Raw genomic sequence first — 21,589 nt, forward strand, 5'->3', positions numbered from 1 at the left:
TAACTACACTAAAGGCCAATGTTGCTATAAACTTAGAAAAAGATTAACCAATAGTATGCACAGTGTGAGCGGCCATGCTGATCTGACATCACTTAGCAAACAAGGAAGAAACTGGTGATGCAGAAAACTACCCCTCCCCCCCCGCCGAGTTGAAATTTCGTGTTCGATCAGGTGTGACTTTTACTAGTCGGCGGCGAGAAATTACATTACTGTACAAACACAGCATAACTTTGTTGTACAGCTGCATAGCACCCTGGGTCTTTACACGGAATATCTTCACTATTTCTCTGTTTAATTTCAAATCAAAAACAGATGCAAGTCCTTCAAGGAGGTCGTGTGTCACCTGTACAGAGAGAAAGAACGTGATACATATTTTTTAATGCTGTTCAGGAAAAAAGAGAAGGTATAAAAGAAAAAAAATAGTTAGAGCTTATCCTTGCTTCCTAATGCAAAGTTCTGTGAAGGTTTGGTTAAACAGTTTAGGAGGACACTGGACATAGGCGACGACATCACCGACATGAGATTCTTTTTTTTTAAACGTCTTGGAAATCAGATTAAACCTCACTGAGCACACAACAAACCAGAACGGCTAAACACATCGCAAATGATTCGATTTAGATTTTAGTGTTTTCCGGACGGAGATTTCTGCAACAATTCAATAACAAGTGTTTGTCCAAAGATAAGACAATAAACGGACTTGTTTTGCCAAGCACATTTTCTCCATTAGGAGCCGGAATTTTCCAGGCACGCTGAAGAAAAGTGGAACTAAACACCGGGTTTTGTGGCTCTGGGACAGAAATGGAAAGAGACTGAAAAAGAGAGAGAGAGTTGGAACAAACTGCCAGCAGTGCTTCGTGCGCTTGAAGTGGACTGGCTCGGTTCCTGACATTGTCTGAAGCCGTGTGGTAAAACGAGAACGAACGGGCGGGGCGCCTCAACCTCGAGCCCGCTCCATAACTTAAACCATGTGACGAGAGAGAGAAGTCTGGAGGGAGCCGTCAGCGTGCATCAGCGAGAAAAACCCGACACAATACACACTCTGTGCTTGCTCCATCTAAGATTTACAGCTGGGACACTGACGAGCCGGCCTGCAGATATGATTTACGGCTAAACAGGGAGCCGGAGACTGAGAGTCGGCACTAAATCGAGAACCCTTAGATTTAGTCCTCCTAGTTGGGTTCTCTTTAAAATGTTGGGAAAAAAAGTTCCAACTATAAGCATTAAAGTTAGGTGTAGTCGATACTACGGTCAATGTAGAACCCTTAGGGGGTCCTTCACTTGTTGCTCTTGGAGACGTCTCATGGTTTCGAGGAAAACTGTTTTCCTAGACTTGCAGTAGGTGCAAGGTGCAACCCTAGGGGAAACTATAAACATAGAACCGCAACGCGTTGCTCAGCTGTGACATTTATAGGTTTATGCAGTATAAACTGTTCTCCTATGTGACAGGATTCACGTAAAAACTTTTAACCGTGCATAGTGCAAAGGCTCAATCTAGGACTCTTATGGGTTCTTCAGAGATCATTTTGGCCGTTTATTTTCCTATCTGAAACGATTCAGGTAGGACCCGTTAAGGTGAAGGTCACAAAATCCACAGATGGTCCAACCTTTCATCTGGTAAAGATTCTATGTAAAGTGTCATCTGAATGACTCCAAATAAAAGTAATTTTAGGTACCCAATCTAGATTCTTTTTAAATAGTTATTTAGTCATGCTTTTATGACAGGCCTGATGGGTTCTATATAGTCGTTTCCTATTTATAAGGTGTTCAAAGAAGAGCGTTTTGGGTGTAGGTGATAAAAGGGACAATCTACAGTATAAACAATAGGGATTCTACAGCTGGCTGCCTGGGAGAACCTGTACGAGTTCTGTGTAAAGTCATATTTGAAATACTAAATCTAAAAAGCTTACAATGAAAAAAAAACTCCATAGATGATAATGATAACCTGGTCAATCAGTACATGTAGGTTGTCGGCTGACTTTTTTTTTGCCTCAGCTGACTTTTTTGCCACATATTTTATTTTCTGAGCCTAAACCAGAGCAACTGCTTCCAGAGGCTTGTACAGTGGCCACTATGCATGATCGCTTCATGCGCTTCCCTCCTTACCCTGGCGCGCCTAGCACTCTGGATTCATCAGACCACATGACCTTTCCTCATGGTGTCTAGACAATATATGCAACATGTTTCTTGTTTGGAAGAGTGTCACACGAAGCACATGCTTATTATCTGTTTTAATTCTTATAGGTTATAAAGTGTCCTAAGCAAAACCTTCCTAGTGGTACACTATATGGACTAAGTATTTAAGCAAACCTGTTAATTATTGAATTCACATGTTTCAATCAATCAGGCCCCTTATCCGCAGTGAATGGGAATCTTCATGCTGCAGCATACCAAGACATCTTGGACAATGCTATGCTTTCATCTTGGTGGCAAAAGTTTGGGCAAGGCCCTTTTCTATTTCAGCAAGGACTATAAAGACGGTTTGATGAGTTTCGGTGGGGAAGAACTTGACCGGCCCGAACACAGAGCCCTGACCTCAACCCCATCTAACACCTTTGGGATGAACTGGAATGGAGATTGCAAGCCAGGCCTTCTCGTCCAACATCAGTGCCTGACCTTATAAATGCTCCACAGAATGAATGAACACGAATTTCCACAGAAACACTCCAAACTCTTGTGGATGGACAGTCTTCCAAAAAGAGTGGAAGCTGTTATAGCTCCAAGTCCATATTGACGTGCAGAAATCCACTATATAAGAGCATTAAAATTACAAAATTTCTAACATACAATTAAGCATTTGTGCATTTTCTATCGTGGAAATTAGATCATATGCCCAATGTGGAACATCACATTTCGGCAATATGCATTCCAGGATGTCCGGACGCAAGCGTAAAACTGAAGAAGCTGGTACTGTTCTGAAGCACCAAGCAATAACGATGGAGATAAAAGTAAAAATAATTGAGAGAATGAAGCTAGGTGAAAAGTTGGTAGACATTGTTTGTTTTTTTAACATGAATCATTCAACTGTCGATACGATTCTAATGAACAGCATACTTCTTGTAATGAACATGTTAGTTTTATATTGTGTATAGACGTTTGTGTTAGCACACTAGTACCTAGTCGATGTGTGTTGAACTTACGAATGAGCTCTTGCAACAGAACCTGTTTGTATGTTGGGAACTTACTGTATATGTATTTGGATAAATATTCACTAACTCATCATCTAGACCGCTTTATCCTGTGTACAAGGTCACTGAGACCTCAGGAGACTGACAGCACGAGGCGGCGTACGCCCTGGATGGGGCACCAGTTCATCGTAGGACACACGCACACACAATTATTCATACACTATGGGCAATTTGGGAACACAAGTGCATGTCATTGGACTGTTGGATGAAACCCACCAAGCAGGAGGAAAACATGCAAACTCCAGGCACACAGACGGGAATCGAACCGATACCCTGGAGGTGCAAGGCTACGGTGCTAACCACTACACCACCACGCTGCTATTTGGCCAAATACTTTTAATAATAAAATGACCAGTATGTAGGACCTTTACAGGTGTAAGTGATAAGGGTTGCGATCTGGAACTTTAAGAGTTGTCACTCTGCATTGGTTCTAGGAACTTTTTGTCATCATCAGTAAGAGTGAACAGAAGGTGTGTAAGAAAAACAAACTTTTTTTGTTGTTGTTGTTAATTACAACATAAACACAAACAGTGCAGTGAGTTTCCGCTCTGCCGGTGTGTACCTGGGCGCACGGTTTTGAGTGTGACGGGTCCGGCGGGGCTCCTCACGGCGCTCAGGACGTCGTACAGCGGTAATCCGGACACGGGCAGCGCGTCCACCTCGAGCACCAGGTCTCCCTCGGTCAGAGAGCCGCGCTCGTAGCTGACGGAGCTGAGGACGTGATCCACGCGGCCCACGTACACGAACTCGCCGTCCTCCGCTCCGCCCTGCAGGGGCACGCGCGCGGTCGCGTCCCGCCGCACCGCGCACTCGCTCACCCTCGCGCTCCAGTGGCTCTTTTTCGGCACCGCTTTGGACATGATGAGAGAGACGAGCGAGAGACAGACGGGTCCGAGAGCTTAAATCTTCACTCGCGCGCGCACAAACCGGTGGTTTCAAAGTTTTTTTGCCGCTCTCCCCAACATCAGCGCGCGCGCTTCCCTTTTATAAGGAAAATAATAATAATAAAAAACAAATTAGAATTAATAATAATAATAATGTTTTTTTAAGTATAATAAATCCTCAAGCCATCCTGAACTGAAATAAAATTCTCCAGCTGCTTTCAGTTTACACCCGCTGTAATTTATTTACTCCGCATCTTCCGCTCCGACCACGGTTACCATCGAGACGGCTCGCGCGCACCGCGTTTATTTTATTCCACAAGTTATTTTCGTGTCTGTTTATTTGCTTCCAGTTTTTGTTTGTTTGTTTGTTTTACTCCTCCCGGATGTCCTAAGCCGACTCCCAGCTCCTGTAGGCAGGTACAGTCCGGTCCAGCAGCTCCGCGTCCCTCGGTGTGTTTTCGTGACTTTACGCTCCGCGAGCGTCTCTGTTTACTGTGAGCGTGCGCGTGTGTGCGCGAGCGCGAGCGCGCTCACCGGCTTGTAGTTGCGGAGCGGCCGCGCATGCGCATGCGCATTGCTTCCTCCTGTAGACGCGTCCTGAGAAAGAACAGAAGGCGCGTGGAGAGAGAGCACTTCAATCGTGCGGTCCTAGCGCCCTCTGTTTGATGAAACAATGAGTGTGATATTGAGGGCGCTAGGACCTTTTATAAGGTTCAAGCTAAAAATGAGCTGATCAGCTTTAATGCAATCAGTGATATTATTGTCGAAATTGGCCACGAACATGTCTCAACTCTCTGTCTAACTTATTAATACACTCGAGGTTGTGGCCCCTGGGAGCCACCACACACTTCATGAGGGACAGTATTAGGGACACAGTCAGGTGGAAATGATTTGGTAATCTTATACCTCACTGTCTCTTACAGCAGCAATGTTTTATTTTCCCCTCTCTTCACCATTGAATTTATTTTGTTGTAAACATTAGAGAAAATACCCCAAAAAGAGAATAACATGTCTTTATATATTACTTATGTGTTGATCTAGATTACCTTACAACATTTTCAGGGCGTCTAAGTTGTACTTCTTTCATCGTCAGCCAAATACACTCCCTGTTCGGTAATTAGAAAGTGAATCACAAATGAGAAATGGAAAAAGTTAGATAAAGATCAGATAATTAAAAAAAAAAAAATTAAGTTTGGTCTTAAAATGACTCGAGTTAAAATTCACTTATACCACTTCAGCGCTGTTATTTCAGCCAATGTGAAAATATGAACTAATCCCAGTAAAAAATATTCAGTTTAGCTTTTCTAATTAATATCTATTGGTGCAGGTGGCTTATTATTAGTTGCTTATTTTAACGCAGATAAATAAATACAGCACATAACTGGTTATAACATCGCTTTTACTCAACATTCTGATTTCACTTATGGTGCAGGTTAAACTTCAGGCAGATATCTAAGCACTGCGAAAGTTTTAGTAAATTCTGTCCAGCGGTCGATTTAAGACGCGCCCACAGTTTGTCGCATGCGAGATATGCTGTCAAAACTTCCTGCCAAAACTTCCTTAGTACTGGCAAAGTTCCATGAAATTCTGTCCAGTCAGTTTTGTGTGATGCTGTGGCAAATTCTGATGGACAAACAGACAGATGCATACAGACAAAAAAAATTCTGAGTTGGTTTCTGGTCCTGCAATGTATAACATGGAAAGATATCTTTATAAGAGTGAGTTCTGACCAATGTATAAGCAAAACTTTTATTAATATAGATAATGCAAGATAAAAGTATTTAGAAGTAAAGACAGTGATGATGATGATGATGATGATGATGATGATTATGATGAAGATGATGTTTTATCTCTTTTTAATTTTTTCATCTCCATTTTCTGGCATGTTTGTTTGCTGTCTTGTGAAGTTAATGACTGACGTTCCCACTAACATTTAAAGAGCTTAGACTAAGGGCGATTGGTTCCAAAATAAAGCTCTAAACACTACCAGTAAAATGGGAAAAAAGTTTATACCAGTGTTTTCAGTTAAAACTCCTTGGACTAATCAATATATCATTATTAATGTTGCGACACAAATGACAGAAATTATTTAGATATTAATAATATACATAATGCATCCTAGAGTTTGTGGGATAAAAAAAACAAAAAGTGAATACAATTTAATTAATTAAAATACTTTAACTTAAAATAATAATAATAATAATAATAATAATAATAATAATAATAATAAATCAGAAATATAAGTACTGTAAATATTATGATTATTTAATATTATCCATAAATTCTATAAATATCTTTGTACATATGTTTAATACATTTTATTAATAACAACAATTAAAACACAGCTCGAACTTCTTTAGTTCCATAACCTGAAATAATTTAGGGAAAAAATGTCCAGTGCAAACAATTGATAGAACTAATACCATTAATACCATAACTTTCCTGCATTTGGTCTATAATACCAAACCCTGTGCCGTACTACCCACAGAACCAGTTTCAGCCGTCCACAGAGGAATGCAGACTAAAAGTGAGCATTTCACACAATGCTCTCGTCACTCAGGTTCAACCAGATTGTCCTTTCTGTTCTTTAGGATTTCCACTAACTCCAGTCCTTCTGCACATTTGCGTTCCAGTCTGACAGGTTCTCCACGCAGGAGCAGGGCCAATCAATGACATCATACTGATGTTTCTAGGGCTGGGACCAAAACCAAGTCTTGTTCCACAGGTACACATGAGAAACTTCTGTTTTATTTCTTTTTGATAAAAAAAAAAGTCATTATTGATAAATAATTGATTATTGATTGGTATTGTAATGTCAGATTTCAATGAAATCTCATAGTTTTTTTTCTGTTCATGTCACACGTGTGGCTCCACAGGGGCCTGAGAAGCATGGACAGGTGGTGCTTCAATACATCCATAACAAGCAACATACAGTATATAATGTCAGCTTTAAGCTAATGTAAACTCCTATAGGTGGCTAAACTATTCACACTCACATGTGGTAGAAGCAAATTATTACCTGCGTTTAAGAATTGTAAGACAATTTAAAATAGTGTAACATCAAATCAAGATCTTCATAAATTAATGATATTAACGGAATTGCAGTACAAATGGAATCGTAAGGAATTGTTATAATCTCGTATCAGTTGGCCTTTCCCTAACTTATCCCTATTACTTTTACATTTTTCGGAAAGTTTTTTTTTTTTGGTTATCGTTAACAGGACAGATTAAAGGAACAAAGAAGAAAACAATTATCCTATAATGTAAATCAGACCCGGGACTAATTAGATTTTTGAATGTAAATAATTTTTTTAATGAGACTCTAATTAAATAAAAAATCTTAATTGTTGTTCTTTTTTATATATAAATAAACATGTGTCATCATTGACAGGAAAGAATTAGCATTGCTGTTGTATAAGAGAAATTAAACACAAACGTTTATCTTGGAAAATAATCAACATCAGGGTGGAACCATTAACGTTGCTTAATCACACCATCATCTAGTTGACTGTTTTCCAATTAAATCACACCCACGAGGGGATTTCCATTTCTACCCATTCCTGCTAGTTTCCTCTAGGGTTAGCATTTGTCTTGTTTTTAATGTGATCCTTTAATGCGAATATAAATTATGATAGATCTATCGTTTTTTTTTTTTAATAAGATTTTTTCTTTTCACAGATGAATCATGACCTCCTTGTCTATTTCTGTAATTTCACATTCGCTGGTAAAACATTACAGGAAAGCACATGTACTGTAACGACTATCTCTGTGCGCCGTGCTAATTCATCCCCGTCAGCTGCGTCATTATCGCTCGCACAATAACACTTTAATCATGAGATTATTTGCAAGTCAAATATTCACCAACAACACCATCAGAAATTAGCGATTGTTCTCATTTTCCTCACCGTGGTCGTCTTCATGCATATTAAACTGTGTGTGTGTGTGTAAAGGAGAGAGTTTCTCTGTGTTGTGTTTTATATTTTTTGTGCTCCTTATAAAACAAAAAACAATATGCCTAACATGCTTTATAAGCATTAACCCATGTGCTTTTTCCCAGCAGAGACAATAATGGCACAGAGCGGGCACGTCCTGCCAGGCCTCCACATCTGGGCTCTGCGATCAGCAATGATGTAACCCATCTAACCTGATTTGCATCCTGAAAGAGATGGAAGGGGGAAAGCATGTGATGATCAAGCAGCCTCGAGAAACACAGATCAAGCCTGCTGATCCTTCCGCTATAGCTGAATAAACACACACACACACACAAAGATTTTGCTATTGATTTTATGCTAATCAGCTACGAAATCAGAGTAAAAGCACAAAGGATCGTTCAATGCTCAAGGAATAATTCAGAGAGAAATCTACAGACATTCTGTACATCACTTTATCCTGATCAGGATCATAAGACAGAAATACACAAAAATACTCCTTGTCTCTCTAATAATAATCTACCAAGGACACTTGTTCTTTTTAAAAATAAACGATTAAAGTCATTCTTCAGCTCTTTAAGCGTTTCCCTCCCTACTTAGTCCCTGAATCACGATGCACTAATATTTAAGTCATGATCTGCAAGAAAAGATTAAACCAAGCCAGAACGGCGTTCATTCTAGCCGACGTGTCGTCTCAGCACATCTGAGAAGCCATTTGAGTAATTGCTAATTAATCAGAAGTGAAAAGCTAGTGTATTATCATCTACAGAAGGAGAATAAGGTTATGTTCTTGTTGGAAAAAGTTCAGTCTGCAGTGTTAAATGTTGAAGATCCAAAGAAGAGCTGTGTACGGCTGCCAAGATTTGCCGAGATCCAGTGAAGACCAAAAGGGTCAACGATCAAGACTGAAACACGTCTAAAAACACGTCTGAGAACATGTATATGTGTGCTTGTGTGTGTTTGATGTTGGGTTTTCTCCAAAGACATGCAACGCAGATGGATGATTTGTGCTTCTAAATTGCCTGTAGTGTGTGTTTTTCTGCATGTATGGAAAATAGACGAATGGATCTGACCTCATTTTTGCTCTTTGCCCAGACCTGTTTTTTAATACATCACCTGACCTTTGAGTTGAACACTGAAACAAAATGGTAAAATATTATATTCATATACCATTTCTCCAGCGTACAGGGTTACAGGAAGCCTGGAGATGATCCCAGCAGGCTTCAGGCACAGAGCTGGATACACCCTGGACAGGGTGCCAATTAATTCACACACTACGGGTAGTTTCCGAATGCCAGGTTGCCTAAGGTGCATGTCTTTGGTCTGTGGAAGGAAATCTGAGTTCTTTTTGAAACACGGGGAGAACATGCAAACTCCATGCACCCAGGAACCCATCACACCCTGAAACACTATCAATTCTGCTTAATAAAAAAATGTTCCACATGCTTCTACTGTAGATTGCAAGTTCCATTAATGTATCAACCTCTGTATTCCAACTAGGGTCTGTGGAGGCCAATGGTAACCACTGTATTTACTCCCAATAGTGGTAGGACCTCCAGTCAACATTCACACACTCATTCACACACTATGGGCAATTTGGGTACGCCGATTAGCCTAATCTGCATGTCTGTGGACTGTGGGAGGAAACCGGAGTACCTGGAGAAAACCCACCAAGGGAGAACTCAATGCATACGGACCCAGAGGCGGGAATCGAACCTGGACCCAGAAGGTGCAAGATGCCAGTGCTATAAGTACATAAATATATAAAGTATATATATTTTCTCATTTTGTGCATAATTAATAACTCTACACACTGATGCAAAATAGACTGCGAATACAAATAGATAAAGTAGATGCTATTTATTTTTAAAAAATCAAAGTGAAACATCACAATCTGAGACAGCAAGAATGCAAAAAATATATACCATGCATGAATAATCTACAACGTTATAAAATTATGACACTATCAAACGTAACTCGACCTGACGGATATGGAGAGAAGGATTCTAAAGATTATGAAGTTTAATATATTATTGATTATTCATCCACGCGAATGTGAACATTTCCCACTTTTTTTTTTATAAGTGTAATATATCTAACTGGGGTGAGTGCGCAGAGTGTTATTACTGAAGTGTATGTAAATTCCTTCTGTATATTACTGTAAGTAGTTAAAGGGCCTTGATGCTGTACAACAACAAAAAATCTCATTATTGTTTATATATTGTGTACTGCATAACAACTAGATTAGATTGTGTGCAGGTGCAGGACAATTCCAGATTTTAGTTTTATATACTGTATGCATAGGATCACATAATTATTGGAACATTTAAACCAAACTGCAGTTGCACAAATACATACACATACACACACACACACACACACACACACACATATGACTTTTCATAAAAGATTTAAACTTTTGCTAATTTTTTTATTCTTTTTATCGACTCCTTTGGTCTGTCTTGAGCTTCTCAGACCGAAGAGATGAAGACCGGTGCACATGGGAACCCTACGACCGTGTTGTCTATGTTGCATCGACATCTCTTTAGTGCACACACGCACGCACACACACACACACACACACACACACACACACACACACACACACACACACACACATCTAAGTAAGGACAGTTTGAGCTCTATCATGTTTGATGTTGTACTAAACATTTCCATGAGGTTGTTTTACTTTGGAGAATATATATATATACTGTATAATAATATATATGCATTTTTGAAACCGGGGTATCCAAGTCATATTATCTTCTCATCTGAAAATCTTCAGAGATTGACCTTTGAGCCAATTATTTAAATTGAACATCTCGGGTTTCTATAATCAGAAACACTTGATTCCATAAAGACTACACAGGAAGCAATGAAAGGCAGACCATTGTTAAAGACGTTAAAGAGCAAGAAATGTCCTTTAATCTTGTACAATTGATTGCCATGAGAGATAAAGTGTCAAAATGATGACTTTTATATAAACACACACAGTTGTAAAACTCTGGGCTGATGTCAATAATAATTTGGCCTATGCTTATAATAATGTTTTTTTTGTGTGTGTGTTTCTGTTCTGTCCTATGTTGCAGGTAAGCCCTTTGTTACTGTACCTTTGAACGAGCACAAATTTAATCATTTAAATTCATAAATTTATTTCATTTTTAATTAATACGCTCCTTTCACTAGACAGATTCTTTTTGTGAAAAAAAATTTTTTAAAGGCCTACAGACAGCTAAATACTCAATAAGAAGAATTTTTCAGTACTTACAGTACATGGACCAACAATAATACTTTTTGGGAAACATCAATTAAATTTAACTAAATGTAAATTTTAGAGTGATTAGAAAAACTATAAAAAAATTTAGTTTGGTTGATGAACCTTGAATATGAAATTTCCTCAGGCAGTAACGCAGGCTAAAGATCGTGACCCTGGAGCTATGACACGGCGAACCCTGTCATCCAAGTGACTGTTATACAATGTTATATTCTGTCAGATTTGTAAACACTGTATGCCTTTTTAAATCCAAACTCATAAATTAAAGTCTTTTGTGACAAAAACAAACTCGCTTAGTTGTAGGTTGATCGCTAGCTAATTTGAGAGGTAGTTATCTAGCTAACCAGCTAATGTTGGCCATGTTAAAAAAGGCCAGGTTCGAGTCTCGCCTCAGGGTCTGTGTATATGGAGTTGCATGGTCTTCCCGTGCTTGGTGGGTTTCCTCCGGGTACTCCGGTTTCCTTCCACAGTCCGAAGACATGAAAATTAGGTTAATTGGAATTTCCAAAATTGCCCGTAGTGTGTAAATGAGTGTGTCCAGCTGTGTGTGTGTGTGTGTGTGTGTGTGTGCCCTGTGATGGATTGGCACCCTGTCCAGGATGTACCCCGCCTCTTGCCCCTTGTCTCCTGGGATAGGCTCCAGGCTCCCTGCGACCCTGTACACAGGATAAAGCGGTATAGATGATAAGTAAATAAATGTATGAATAAAATTATATTATAATAAATAAAATGAATTATAATTTCAAATTCAAATTCAAATTCAAATCAAATCAAATCAAATTCAAATTTTGTATAATCTATGTGGTTTCTAGATTATTGGAAATTTTTCATTCTTCTATTCTTCTTTTAGACATTTTAGTTTTATTTTTGGGGAAAACCATATGGTCTTAAGGTATGATCTGCAGTACAATGCCAAAGAATGTCAGAACCAGTGATGATGATGGATTTTTTTAGTGCGCATATCAGTCCTTTAGGACTGGGCTGCTTTAAAACAGCATGTAAAAACATGATATGCATGTATCCTTCATCTGAGCCAACGGTAATCTAATCGAACATAAAGTAGTAATATGATCTCTGATCCAAGTCCAGCACTGACGGTCTCCAGCGAGTAGCCTGCAGATCACACATCTTAGCTGCTCCCTCACTTTAACGTCCAATGCCAAATCCTTGCAGGATATTAGAAAGATAAACACCGAGCATATGTAGCACACATGAAGCCTCAGATCTTGCCGTGGGAAGTGAAATCATATCTCTCGCTCACTTTATATACAGAAAAGACAGTCAGGAACGAGGAAAGGCGGATATAATGAGATACAAATGTTGGGAGGATGAAAGCCGAGTCGTTAAAAAGTGCATAGGTTCGGGTTCAGGATCAGCTTTGATATGTGAAAGAAAAAAAACTTTACGAATACAGGTCGAGATGTTGCTCTGGTGCGTAGTGAAATGTTTGTGAATGGTTTGTAGATCAGATCTGAGAACAGTCTGAGACCAGGATCAGGCTCTAAACCGGCTGTAGGTGGATCCTGCTTTAACTGTGGGTCTGTGGAGCTCAGAGGAGAGAAAGAGAACAAAGAACTTGAGATTTGTCGGCTTGATGTGGGTGTGGATGGTGTACACATTTCCCCCTGTTTTAAAATACAGAAGTAGGTGACCGATCTGGTATGTCTCAAGATGCAATGTGTTGGCATCAATGGAGGTCACAAGGGATTTCTGGCTGCAAGATACTTGCACACTGCAGGGTGTGTCTGGTCTCGGTAAGCAGGGTGGCCTTGCACCTCCAGGGTCAGGGGTTCGATTCCCACCTTGTGTTTGTGTGTATGTTCTTCCCAGGCTTGGTGGGTTTCCTCCAGGTACTTTGGTTTTCTCCCATACAGGAGAGGTGTTACCTGTAGTGTTGGAATAAATATGTGTGTGTGTGCTCTGTTATAGACTGCCACCCCATCCGGGATGTAACCCGCCTCATGCCCAAAGTCTCCTGGGATAGGGTCCAGGTCTCCCCGCGACCCTGGAGAAAGTGGTCTAGACAACGATAAGTGAATGAGTGAGTTAGTGTGTTTTGAACCAAAATAACTTTCACAGAGAAGCCTGGGACTTTTGTGGGCGTGGCCAAATGCAAATGAGCTCTCGAAATCTCGAAAATGTCAGATTCCTTCACTGAACGTTCATTAAAGTCAGAGCTTATTACTCATGCTAATACGCAGGCCGAGGATTAGCCAGCATACGCTAGCACTTGGGTTTATGCTAATGTCTATTGTAAGTGTTAAAGTGGCCCTGGGGGATTCCCTCTGGTGTGAATCTCAAGTGGAGATGCACAATAATGCAGAGTGCAGTGCTGGAGCCGGTCCAGATCCACAGCCACGGGCTTGAGAAGGAGGGTTAGAGAGAAAACAACAAAGCAAAAGAGAAAAATGTAGCAAAAGAAAAAATGAGCAGAATTACAGAGAGAGACAGAGACCAAAAGAGAGAGAGAGAGAGAGAGAGAGAGAGAGAGAGAAGGAGCATGGTGCCAGAGTGAAGTGGCGTGTGGATTGTTCTGTAGTTCAGCTCTGGGTATTTCCTCAACATATAGAATTTCAAACCCGAACGCTTGCCAGGAAACGGAATAATTTAAAACAGGTCCGGAGACGTCGAGCGCAATAGCTGCGTTACAGGACAGGGAAGAGAAAGAGAAAGAGCGTGTTTAATATTATCATCCTTTTTCCTTTTGATCACTCATGAATAAGCAAATAAATTCTTTGTATTATTATTTTTCATCTCTACTGTATGTTTTCAATAAACTCTGATGTGACGGAGTGCTTTGATCTGAGAGATGAAATGAAACCTTTCTTTTTTCGTGTGTTTTCTCCTTCTTAAGTCTGAATCTTGTTTCCTAAATCAGTATCGCTCATCAGACCAGGCTCCTCGAAACGTCTCACCTCAGGGACAGTGAACTCCTGTCAGGGTCAGAGTTGACATTTTGTTTTGAACAAGACGCCCCCCCACTCCTCCTCCTCCTTCCTCCTGAAGATCAAAGCGATTCATGTAGCAAAAAAGCGCACACGTAACTTGGATCCATTTATCAGGAGGAAAGATTGAATGGATCGTTTTTAAGGGCATTCATGGTGGTCTAGAAATCACAGTCTTTTACTTTGTTTTCAAACACTCCCTTAATTCTCCTCACCACACACACACACACACACACACACACAAACACACATACCGGGAAAGTCAGAGAATGTCGGCACGCAACCAAACCAGTCGATGTGTGGGCTGCGGAAGTTCGGCTCTGTTTTTGACCAGAGAAGTGTGCACTCCTGTTTTTTATTCAGTTGTGGCTTGTGTTATTTTTTGTATCTTTTCTTTCTCTGGAGGAAGCATTACTAGGCCAGGTTCCTGTCACAGACATACAGTACACTTCCTCAAAAACATGCAGTATAGAAGAGTAGAGAAAGATGGCATGCAATCATTTACTGTAAGTGTTTAGGATCCAGTGAGTCCTATACACCCCTTTTCCACCAACGTGGTTCTGGAGCTAGGACGGAGACGGTGCCCGATTGCCAACCAGTTCCTTGTACTCAGACAGCCACAGCACCGACCCTCAGACATAAAAACTGGTTCCATGGTAGCACCAACACTGCGCTGGGCTAGAATGAAGAATCATTTATGTCAGGCGCTGAACAACCGCGCCGTTTAGCCTCACGACTAACTAAAAGTCTTTGGCCGCCATCTTTAAAAAAAATTTGGACTTAAATACTTTGCAGTAGTGATGAAGCCAGGAGAACTGCTCGCAAAACCATGTTGAAGAATTAAAGTCATGTTGATTAGCATTCCTTTTCCGCTAGCATTGCAGATAGCATTTTTGCTAGGATTGCTGGGAAAGTTGAGACATACTGTATCATACAGCGTATAACTGAATAACTACACGCCCTAAACAAACGAGATTAAATAGGCTTTATGTTGAAAAAAAAAACTAGTTATTTTTTTAAAAATTCCAACAACATTTTTAAACGGATATAGATTTTATAACCGATTTCACAAAGCACCTTTTTACCTATGTGCACCTGATATCGATATCTTCTGGTGGTCTTCTGGAGATACAGTACTGTGCAAAAGTCTTAGGCACCATATTATATGCTGTACCAATTTTGTTATATATGTTTGTCATGTCTGCATAATTATGTACAGAATCATTCAATAGTTCCATAAATAACTTACATTACAGGAGAATATATGCATGGCTATAAAGAAAAATATAGATATAGTACAAGACAGACCAGTTTTTTATAGTTTCCACAGTACTATGGGTAAAACAGCTGTTAGGTTTTACTGAGCTTGCTGGAGAATATTAGTTATTCTGGTAACTTTGTCACTTGAGGGGGGGATGTGGGGGGATGGCATTCCCCTTGTCAAAAACAATCACCTCTGTAAAACCACTATCCCCCTCACCATCCCCTTCAGATTAATAATGCTGTGTATTATGTAAAATTTGTCATGAAATGAAATAGAAAAACTCTCTATGTATGACCATCTAACAGTGTTTAGCCAATCAGAATTTTTTAAAAAAATCCAGAAAATCAAATTGTGGGATTTTTAAAGAATTTATTTGCAAATTATGGTGGAAAATAAGTATTTGGTCTTCTACAAACTAACAAGATTTCTGTCTCTCACAGATCTGTAACTTCTTCTTTAAGAGGGTCCTCTGTCCTCTACTTGTTACCTGTATTAATGGCATCTGTTATCAGTATAAAAGACCCCTGTCCACAACCTCAAACAGTCACACTCCAAACTCCACTATGGCCAAGACCAAAGAGCTGTCAAAGGACACCAGAAACAAAACTGTAGACCTGCACTTGGCTGGGAAGACTGAATCTGCAACAGGTAAGCAGCTTGGTGTGAAGAAATCAACTGTGGGAGCATTTCCATCTTCCATCAGAAAATGGAAGACATACAAGGCTCCACGAAAGATCTCACCCCTTGGGGTGAACTGTGAGCAAAAATCCCAAAACCACATGGGGGGGGGGACCTACTGAATGACCTGCAGAGAGCTGGGACCAAAGTAACAAAGGCTACCATCAGTAACACACTGCGCCGCCAGGGACTCAAATCCTGCAGTGTCAGACGTGTCACCCTGCTTAAGCCAGTACATGTCCAGGCCCGTCTGAAGTTTGCTAGAGAGCATTTGGACGATCCAGAAGAGGATTGGGAGAATGTCACATGGTCAGATGAAACCAAAATAGAACTTGTTTGGAGGAGAAAGAATGCTGAGTTGCGTCCAAAGAACACAATACCACCTGTGAAGCATGGGGGTGGAAACATCATGCTTTGGGGCTGTTTTTCTGCAAAGGGACCAGGACGACTGATCCGTGTGAAGGAAAGAATGAATGGGGCCATGTAGCGTGAGATTTGGAGTGAAAACCTCCTTCCAGCAGCAAGGGTATTAAAGATGAAACGTGGCTGGGTCTTTCAGCATGACAACGATCCAAAACACACCACCCGGGCAATGAAGGAGTGGCTTCGGAAGAAGCATTACAAGGTCTTGGAGTGGCCTAGCCAGTCTCCAGATCTCAACCCCATAGAAAATCTTTGGAGGGAATTGAAAGTCCGTGTTTCCCAGCGACAGCCCCAAAACATCACTGCTCTAGAGGAGATCTGCATGAAGGAATGGACCAAAATACCAGCAACAGTGTCTGAAAACCTTACAGAAAAACATTTGACCTCTGTCATTGCCAACAAAGGGTATATAACAAAGTATTGAGATAAAATTTTGTTATTGACCAAATAATTATTTTCCACCATATTTGCAAATAAATTCTTTAAAAATCCTACAATATGATTTTCTGGATTTTTTTTTTTCTTATTTTGTCTCTTAACTATATATATATACAGTATATACTGTATACCTATGATGAAAATTACAGGTCTCTCTCATTTTTTTAAGTGGGAGAACTTGCACAACTTGTGAGATAATAAAAACATTTCACATTTCTTTAACATACAACTTTTTATGCTATGTATAATTTACAATGATGTATACAGTACTTAGTAACCAAGTACTTAGGAGGTTCACCCTTGAACCGGCACTAGCACCAGACGTGAACTAGGACCTGGTTCACTTTGGTGGAAAAGGGATAATAGACATCCGGCAAACCACAGGAAGTATTGCCATGTAAATAATAAGGAAGAGCTCAAGGAAACAAAGATAGGAGGAGCATGCAAGAGTATTACAGAACTAACAGATGGTTTTCTAATGGCGGTGGAGCTTCTTTTTATATTGAGTATTTTCTTTTTGGTTAAATCTCCATGGCAAGCAAAAGAGATTTTCTCTCTCTCTCTGTAAAAGTCTCTATCCTGCTCTGATACACCAGCTCTGACACTAGTTACAGGTGCAAATTGGAAGTTATGCATATTCATGCACTCACTTATGACAGTATATTGTTTCTATAGTAACAACATACACAAGGACGTACAGCTCAGACTTGCAGTTTTGTTTGAGACAAAAAAGAGAATCTGTAAAGGAAACGTAGTCTGTGTTTCTGTTGTTATCCCATAACATATGAACTTATCATACAGACATTCCACAACATTATTCCACAAGTGACTATATATATATATATATATATATATATATATATATATATATATATATATATATATATATATATATTATATTAAATATAAATTGCTGTTGTGTGGGAGGAATAAAACACCTCTGACAGGACGTGTCAGAAGTGTTTTATTATACAGTGGGAACTTTAGCTTTGCTCATTGATTGTTTTCCTATAACAGCACATACCCGAGTGTTTTATCACTAGTTGATTATATTCTAGAATACGACAGTGGCTGGGGTTTAAATCTTCCTCACTCAGTTTTATGGTTTGTAGGGAATTATGGAACGTCTCTGCATCATATTCAATTACGATTAAAGAGCTGGCTTTGGACTCCCAGCCCTGAGTAGTAGATTTTATCTCAGTTTTCATGATGCAGTGAAAGTAAATTCACTTATACTGTACATCTCCAGCGTTTTTCTGTTTTTTTTTTCCTTGCTTGTGCGTGAGGATAAACATCTCCATCGCTAAATATCCACCATATGTTTATGTGGCACGTGATACACAGTACTGTATCATGCTCTATGCTTCAGGAAGCATGAAGAAATTTATGACGGCATTGTACAGTATATTAAACTGTACACCGAGCATCATCAAAGAAACTTATATCATTGGCTTTCCAATAACACTGGTGTTTCAGGATTTTTTAAAATTATTTTTCCATACACAGCAAGTGGAAACCACCTCCAACTGGTCATGTGCAAGATTTTTTTTTTAAATATATGTGGTTTTATCTCTTTCCTGTCAGATATTTTGGTTCATCATGACCTCCTACAGATCTACAGAGGACGACATTGAAATGTTACATGCAATTTACGTTACACAATAGTAACTCATCTAGATCGAATAAACACGTAGGCCAAGGTCACTTAAAAATAAAGACTAAATCATTGCCTTCAACCCCGAGTGTTGGCCTGTATGTGGATTCTGGACTTATTATTTGCATCTTTTCGTGCTTCACTCTCTCTATCAGTCCGTGCTCCACAGGGTTGTGTCCTCAGCCCGCTCCTATACACCATATACACTCATGATTCCTCTGATAGCACTACTGTCTTAACACGTGCAAACGACATGGCTATTTTGGGGCTTATTTAAAACAATTATGAGACAAATGTGCTCATTGATCCGGCCTAAACAACCGGCGCTATTATAATGTAAACCGAACACTACAGGAGGCGGCAGGAAATTCAAAACAGCCACTTTGCTTTCCAATTAAAAGAAAGCCTATGGAGAGGGAGCCTCTTCCTTAAAATATCATGGCAGTAAAATTTCTGATGATGGATCTTTACTGGGAAGCACAAACACAGCAAAGATCCCCTTTTTGTCCAGCGCTGTGGAATAGAGAGCATGTGTCGCTTATGCTATCACTGTTTGGGATAGCATCTATACAGCTGAAGACAAAAAGTCCCTACAAAGCAGCTCAGAGAATAATTTGGACCTGTTCTTCATCGTGAATGACCCTTCATACCCCCGGTCACTATCTGTTTACCCCCTAATAAAAATAATAAAAACTCATCCAGAGCAGGTTTTTAAGCTTCTCATTATAGTTCCCATTACAGGTTCCACTTAAAACGCATGAATATAGACAGTTTTAACAATTCAACAAACTCATTTCCTGTTACATAGTTACACATTTTATCTTATGGCATAATGGATGGGACTTATTTATAGTCTCACCATTCAAATGAGAATAGGTTCCATTCTGAGTCTGGTTCCTCTTGTGTTTTCTTCCTCTAATGTCTGGGACTTTGTCCTTGTCACCAGCTTGCTCATCAGGGATAAACATTTTTAAAACACTAATAAAAGTTGAATTTTTTATCTTGAATTTATGTTTATAAAAAGTCACTTTGTGAAAAAGTCCAAGGGTAAAAGTACCATACAAATATCACCAAACTAAAATTATGTTAAATGTGCAAGTCAAATTCTGAATGGTCACATACACAACCATATGCATTATGACATGCAGTGAAATGCTTATACCACTATCCGTGCCCTATAATAGAGAAATTTACGCTAGAAAATACAATTAAATTAAAGATAAAAAATGTAAACTAAGTCATGAAATAAATAAATTTAAAGTAGAAATTTAAATTGCACAGGAACATCATAAAAAAAATTAAGTGCAAATTGTGAGAAGTATGACAATTTAAAATTGTAATGTTAAATTATTATCAGGTGGCATGGTGGTTTAGTGGTTAACACTATCGCCTTGCACCTTTAGGGTCTGGGTTCGATTCCAGCTTTTCGATTCGATTTTTTCCCCTCCAGGTACTTTGGTTTTATTTCACAGTCTAAAGACATGCTGATTGGTGTTCCCAAATTGCCCATAGTGTGTGTGTGTGTGTGTGTGTGTGTCACAGGGACCACTTAATAACGTAAAGGCTGAAATGTATTCTAGAATCTAAAAAAGCCTAATATAATCTAATAAACACCAGCACACACTATAGAGCGTCTATTCCTTTTGTCCAAACATACATTTTTTTATTCTTTTTTTTTAAAACAATGTCTCCATCTATTGGTACCAAGGTGATATTTCACTTCTTTTTTCTTTTGTTTCTTGATGACCAACATTTTAATTTCCCTTCTTTGGTTTCACATATAAAGACACAGGTGTGTATTGATCGTGGCAGGTTGCTTGTGCGGGTGTGTGTGAGACGTTCTTTAAATGCGTTCTTCTGGTCAGGGTCACTTTAAACATCTGGGGAACTGAGCTCACCTGTGGAAACTCTCAGCTCTCAGCTGTGGAAAAAAAAACCCCACCTTATAACGACTGCAGAACAGTGAATAACTGGTTTACCCTTTTGGTACATGGACACGGGTGATCAGTCTAGACTGGGAGGTCTGGATGTGAAATACTGGAATACTAACAAAGCCCAGAATTGTGTCCATTAGTCACTCCCTAAGCAATTTCAGTAGCCTGTTTTGTCTTTAACTTGTAGTGCAAATATTCTCCTAAGGTGTGTTGGGGTAGCAAAATCTTGCAAGCAAATAACTTGGTAAACCAGTAAAGTATTAAGGAAACTTCAAATAACCCTGCAGCTTTCGTTCAAAGGCTTACGATCCTTTACAACTTGAGCTGATGAATAACTTGTCCACACAAGGTAATATATAACACCACTATAGAAGGTATAGAAGATGAATGAATGAATAAATAAACGAATGAATGAATACAAAAAGCCTTTAATTCCTTAAGTTGAATTAAAATAAATTGTGCCTGTAATCCTGGGACAGGGCTGGAGGTTTGCACATTGATCAGAATTTGCTACTCTGACCACCAGATGGAGCATCATTTGAACCAAAGTTGGTGTAAAAACACTTGCAGAGAACAAATAAATCATGCAACAATCATTTCACTCACTATGTCATATTCATATAAGGTACACTCATTGTGTTCTCTACATACAGCACATAAGAAGTGTTAGTTATTCACAGTGACGTGAACACTTACAGCTTACGCCTGCTGAACATAATAGATGTTGTGTGAAAAAAGGGGACAACAGACCATTAAATGAGTTTGTAAATGAGAGAGAGAGAGAGAGAGAGAGAGAGAGAGAGAGAGAGAGAGAGGAGAAAAGCTGGAAATTTGTCATGGTCATGAGGAAGGAAGCAGTGCAGATGAAGCCAGACTCTCCTGCTGGGACACAGCTATATTTAGGCAGCGTGCTGGCTGAGGATCAACATGTCACAGGTAGATATTTCATCTTGCAGCTGAGATGACAGACGCTTCTGTCTC

At 39.5% G+C, this 21,589-nt stretch overlaps 1 protein-coding gene across 9 annotated transcripts in view; it reads right to left on the reverse strand.

The window, feature by feature from the left end:
- magi1b (membrane associated guanylate kinase, WW and PDZ domain containing 1b) overlaps positions 1 to 4,058 on the reverse strand; it is a 158,602-nt gene extending 154,544 nt beyond the window's left edge. For all 9 annotated transcript variants that reach the window (XM_053483963.1, XM_053483960.1, XM_053483962.1 and 6 more), the window contains exon 1: positions 3,748 to 4,058. In XM_053483963.1, coding sequence (XP_053339938.1) covers positions 3,748 to 4,045 — 298 coding nt within the window. In that variant the 5' untranslated portion in view covers positions 4,046 to 4,058. The remainder of the gene's footprint in view (positions 1 to 3,747) is intronic.
- Positions 4,059 to 21,589: the final 17,531 nt, after the last annotated feature.

Source organism: Clarias gariepinus, chromosome 23 (assembly GCF_024256425.1).
Source record: "Clarias gariepinus isolate MV-2021 ecotype Netherlands chromosome 23, CGAR_prim_01v2, whole genome shotgun sequence".
NCBI lineage: Eukaryota > Metazoa > Chordata > Actinopteri > Siluriformes > Clariidae > Clarias > Clarias gariepinus.